Source organism: Diceros bicornis, chromosome 25 (assembly GCF_020826845.1).
Source record: "Diceros bicornis minor isolate mBicDic1 chromosome 25, mDicBic1.mat.cur, whole genome shotgun sequence".
Taxonomy (NCBI): Eukaryota; Metazoa; Chordata; class Mammalia; order Perissodactyla; family Rhinocerotidae; genus Diceros; species Diceros bicornis.
In genome coordinates, this window is record NC_080764.1 from 20,576,861 (window position 1) to 20,582,369 (window position 5,509).

General features: G+C 49.8%; 1 protein-coding gene across 1 annotated transcript; it reads right to left on the bottom strand.

Moving 5' to 3' along the window:
• Positions 1-3,301: 3,301 nt before the first annotated feature.
• ASCL1 (achaete-scute family bHLH transcription factor 1) lies at positions 3,302-5,291 on the bottom strand. The gene is made up of 2 exons (XM_058568826.1): positions 4,382-5,291; positions 3,302-4,004 (listed from the first exon to the last, which is right to left on the bottom strand). Exon 1 carries the CDS (start codon positions 5,119-5,121, stop codon positions 4,429-4,431), a length of 693 nt encoding a protein of 230 aa, XP_058424809.1. The 5' UTR covers positions 5,122-5,291; the 3' UTR covers positions 3,302-4,004; positions 4,382-4,428.
• Between the last annotated feature and the right edge of the window lie 218 nt (positions 5,292-5,509).

Consider the following 5,509-nt stretch of genomic DNA (forward strand, 5'->3'; position numbering starts at 1 on the left):
GCGAAGTCCCTGTCTTCATGGAGTGTACCATCTAGTAGCGGGCAATTGACAGCAATTGTATGAACAGACAAAGATATAGTTTTGTCACATGGTGGTAAATGCCAAGAAGCGTATGCACAGTGTAAATGCCAGGAAGGAGAAACAGCCTAATGGATAGAGAGTGACTGTGGCCAGTGGAGAGCTACTTTAGTTAGAGTGGTCAGCGAAAGCTTCTTGCAGAAGGTGGCGTTCCAGGTAAGGTGACTTGGGCTTCCCAGGAAAACCTACCTTGACTCCACATCTACTCTCAGACTTCTTTCTATGTGGTTTGTGGGTAAGCCTCAAATCGAGGCTGTGATTCAGAAGCATCAACTGACCAGTCCTCATGAAAATGCAAGACAGGACTGGAAGATAAGAATAACGACAGCAGGCGTTCCCATTTACATATAGCTTGTAATCTCCCCCACAAGGCCATGTGCTAACTCCTTTACATTGTCTCCTCTGGCAGCTGTAGGTACCACCAACCACATATTACAAATGAGACTACTTAAGCTCAGAAGGAATCGCGCTGTTGATTCTGTGTTCCAACATCCCCAGCCCTGCAAGAACAGTAAAATGCAAACGCACATGCTACTCCCTCCTTCTTACTACATCTCAGTCCTATTCCTTTGACGCTCTATTCAGAGGGCAGATTGGTTTCTTCTCTCTTCCTTGGTGGGCCCGCCTGATGTGAACTTGAAATAGATTCTTCTCCATATACACCCTCCTACTCCCCATTTAAAAATTTTAAAAGGCTGTATCGGAGAGGTGAAAGTGTGTCCCAGTAGCTTCAGCCCAGCCTCTGACTGTACTCGCATTCGACAGTTCTGCAGCCAGCGGCGGGCCTGTTTCTGCTTTCTCTCCTGCACTCCCGCTCTTCCTCGTCAGTTTCAGGCGCGCCTCCAGTCTTAACTCGGTGGTCTCTGGGCCGTTTTTTTGAACAGGTGAGATTTCTCAGTCAATAAAGTCAAGGCAGTTTTCTTCCCCAGCACCACTCCCCTCCCCAACCCCCCCCAAAAGAAAGCGGAGTGAGGGCCAGGACGGGAGAGAGGCCGTGACTGCTAGCCGCCGGGGTCTACATTTTGTATTTCGTCGACAGCCCAGGGCCGCTCCAAAGGCCGCCGCGCAGCCAATGGGCAGCGGTGATTTATGGAGCTGACTAATGCCGGCTGAATGCGGCCTGTCAGAGCGCTGTGAATGGCTTCCCCTCGCCGCACAAGCCCCCGCTTTGTGTTGCTAAGCGATTAGAGCAGATGTAATGAGATTTTGCCCAATCCTTGCTTTGCCCTTTCCTAGCTTCGGCAAAATTGTGGGTGTTTTTGTGAATTTTTAGAGTTTGCCTTCGCACTGTGGCAAACAACGGCTAACTTTGCCTGGAGTTTAACGAGACTGGATATTTCCCATTCAGAAGTGAGTGAAAGAACACCTGTCTTCACAAGAAGAGGAAAAAAAATCCCCTTGGTGGGGGCTGAAACATTATCCTAGTGTTATATTCATAGCCATAAATGACTTGCTACACTTTCTTTGCATACCTTATCTGGAAACTTGCAAAGGAGCTAAATTAAAAGAAAAAGAAATGGGGAGGGGGAGAGAGCCCAGCTCTGGTCCTCCAAATGAGAAGATAAAAATAAAAGCAGGCACCACAAAAGCATTACTTCCCTCAAGTAAGCTCTAAATTGGCCCACTGCTGGCAGAAAGTCCGATTATTTATGGCGATGAAGAATTTACTGATTTTTTTCCCCTTAATTACGCTCATCTCTTTGAAAGGGACTGAAGCCTCAATGTGCATTCTATAGAGGGTCATTTAGCAAAATGACATCAGACGCTGTGGCGTGCTCCGCGCATCGCGGCTTTAAAAAATGATTATTCTGTGCCACTAAATGGTATAGATGTACCAACACAGACTAGATTTTTAACTCTGGAAGACGTGCTGGCTCCCCGTCCTTTGTTGCGTTTTGTAAGATGCATTTTGCGCTCGGCTTTCCGCTTGGCTGGAGACACGCAAACTGAATCTGCAAGTAATACAGGCGGGCGAGCGAGGAGCCGGAGAGAGGCGGAGTAGGATTCTAATCACGTCCTTGCTAACTGACAAGAAGCAAGCCAGCCAAAAACCCACCAATTTCTTTTTGAATCTTGGTAATTGGGTACTTTTACACGCAGCTCACGCCATTCGGATAGAGTCACAAGCTTAGATAGGCCAGTGTCTCAAAGAGACCACACATTTCTCAGGCTTTTATTTATTTAAATCTAACTCCTGCAGAGAATTCATATCATACATGCCCTTTACTTAAAATCAACATGGAAAGTGTGTGTAGTGGAGAAAAGGAGTAGAAAATGTGTGTCTGGAAGTGAAGGGAGAGGAACACACCCACCCCCACCCCCGGGGAGTGTGGAGGAGAGGACTACCTCCTCCTGGCCCAACCTCCGGCACCACATCCTTCCACCAACCCCTAGGGTCCTTATCTCATCCAGCCCTTCCACAGTTGCACAATGAGAAACCGGGAATGAGGGTGAGGGTTACAAAGCCGAGTGGGGACCCTCTTTCCAGTTCAGTTTTTTGGGGGGTTTAAAATGTATAGTCAGTTTATCAAAAGATGATGCAGCCATTGATCACCACCTATTCTCTAGGTATATGTGTACATTTGCAGCAAACGGGGAAGAAATCCATCTACATATATATTTTCTTCTACATTCATTATAGAGCCACCTTGGGTGGGACTGATCATAGCTCTTATCTTTGTCATTTCTGCCACTTTTTTGCACCATCCTCTCCCCTCTCCCCCTTTGGCATTTCCATAATAACTTGGACATGGGCAGTGGAGTCAAAGAAGACTTGGAGGCAGCTGATTATTTTCATTTGTAAAAAAAGAAAAAAGTTTTATTACGAAACTAGTTTGTATAAAACAGGGTTATACACGTTTTTTGTAAGTTTGTAATAAAACAGTAAGAAAAAAAAAAAAGGCAGTGATAGAAATTTCCCAAAAGGCAAAACCAACTGGCTGCCACTTTGCGTTTGGACAGTAGCTGCATAAAATTTGTTCTCGAACAGTATTTAATAACATCCTTAATACATTAACAAAGTTTCTATAAAGTAAGACACATTGGTGCTGAAGTACATCTGGTGGTCTTTTGATCTCCCCTGTGAGGAGAGTTCTTTACAAAACCACATAGGGAAAATGGCAGTTGTAAGGTGAACTACACAGCTAAAATATGCAGAGGTAATAGCATTACATGTTAAAGTATCAAGATATACACATTTTAAACCATTTGTACAAAACTCTATAAATTTTTTCTCTCTTTCTCTCTTATGTACAAAAATATCTTAATATATCCCCAAACTGGTTAGGATAGATACAAATAGATTTTTCTTATAATAAAAAAATTCACAAAAGATTGGAAGCATTCTATGATGAAAACGTAGAAAAGATGGTGTGAGGAAGTGGGGCTTGGGGAGGGGGCCCCAAAGGATGGGGTTTCAAAGGACTGAGTATAGCATCATTTCACTGCAGACGAATGTCCACAGCTTATTGGGATGGGAGATACTGAGACGAAGGACACCTACCCATTTCTAGAGGGCTAAGAACTGCGCTTTCAGAGAGGGCGGGGAGGTGAAGGCCCCCGAGCAAGCGCTTTCAGTTCTGCCTGTTAGTGGTGGGTGGGAGTTTCTATACGGCGTGTGCTGCTCCCTTCTGCCAGGAGCCCAGTGCTTTTGCACACGAGCTGCATTTTGCGCATGGACTCAGGTCCTAGTCACTCTTCAGATCTCCGTGAATGATTGGAGTGCAAAGATACTGTTTGGAGCGCATCCCTGTTTTCTAAGAGCCTTGCTTCTCAGGCGTGTGTCCCTTAGTTGGCGTTGGGGTTGGGTGCCTGGGGTTTTATTTTCTTCTTCTTCTTCCTTTTTCTCTTCTTCTTTTTTTTTTCTTTTCTCTTCCTTCCAACATCGCTGACGAGAAAGCACTAAAGATGCAGGTTGTGCGGCCGCCCTATATCATAAAGAGAAGAATAGGAGAGGTTAGTGTGAACTTGGAGGCTGGGGGGGGGTGGGTAGGAATGGAGGTTTGGGAAAGGATGCGTCAGGTAGAGCGCCTCTTTTGTCAGGTCCCAGTACTCGGTTGTCCAGCTTCTCACCACCTCACCCCTACCCTCCAGTCCTTGGAGACCTGGGCAAAGCCACTCTGAGAGGCCAATCCTGAAACGAACAAACCAGGATTTGAAATCGACAAACTTTAACAAATCCTTTAAATCAACACTCCCCGCCCCCAATCTCGGGGGAGACAGTCCCTCTCCTACAGACACTAAGACGCAGGAAAAAAGAGGAAGACAAGAAAATACACCCTGTTTACTCCAAAACACTACCTACCTGCTTCCAAAGTCCATTCGCGCCAGGGCCTGAGCAGGCCGAGCCCCTCAGAACCAGTTGGTGAAGTCGAGCAGCTCTTGCTCCTCGGGGCTGAGCGGGTCGTAAGAGCCCTCGTCCGACGAGTAGGATGAGACCGGCGAGCCAGCCATGGAGTTCATGTCGTTGGAGTAGCTGGGGGAGATGGTGGGCGACAGGACGCCAGCCTGGAAGGCAGCGCTCACCGCGTCGTGCTCGTCCAGCAGCTGCTGCAGCGCGCGGATGTACTCGACCGCGGAGCGCAGCGTCTCCACCTTGCTCATCTTCTTGTTGGCCGCGCCGTTGGGGACGTGCTCACGAAGGGTAGCAAAGCCCAGGTTAACCAGCTTGACGCGGTTGCGCTCGCGCTCGTTGCGGCGCGCCACGGCGGCCGGCTGCTGCTGCGGCAGGCTGTAGCCGAAGCCGCTGAAGTTGAGCCGGCGTTTGCAGCGCATCAGTTCGGGCGAGGACGAGCGCTGTCTCTTGACTTGCTTGGGCGCTGACTTGTGACCGCCCCCTGAGGGCTGGCCGTCGGCCGCCGGGCTCAGCGGCGGCGCCTGCTGCGGCTGCTCCTGCGCGCTCTGCGCCGCCGCTGCCGCCGCCGCCGCCGCCGCCGCTGCCGCGGTGGCGAAGAAGCAGGCTGCGGGCGGCAGGAACGGCTGCTGGGGCTGCGGCTGGGGCTGCTGGCCGGCGCCGCCGCTCTCCATCTTGGCAGAGCTCTCCATGCGCAGCGGTGGCCAAGGAGTCGCGGAATCGGAGCGAGCCGGGATGCGAGGTGCGGGGCGCACGAGGGAGACACAGACAGGACTTGGATGCACGAACAGAGAGGGAAAGAAGGCGAGAGATGAAGAGGGAGTCCGGAGGGAAGTTAAACAAAATACAAAATCCCCGGGAGACTTCTTAGGGTGGGAGCAAAGAAGGTGCAAATGCTTTTCCTCCTCCCTCCACTCCTCCTCCCCCCTCCCCTCCTCCCTTCGCGGGTTGGCTTCGGGAGCCTCGCGTGGCGCTCGCGTGTGAGGCTGCAGCTAGCGCCTTCTTGTTAAAAAAAAAAAAAGGCAGAAGAAGCAAAAGTCAGTGGCGAGCGCGCTCTGCTGAGTTTCCCGTTCCTCTCCC

Excerpts from the sequence above, each read along its gene's own strand:
- ASCL1 (XM_058568826.1), bottom strand. The coding sequence starts at position 5,121 with ATGGAGAGCTCTGCCAAGATGGAGAGCGGCGGCGCCGGCCAGCAGCCC.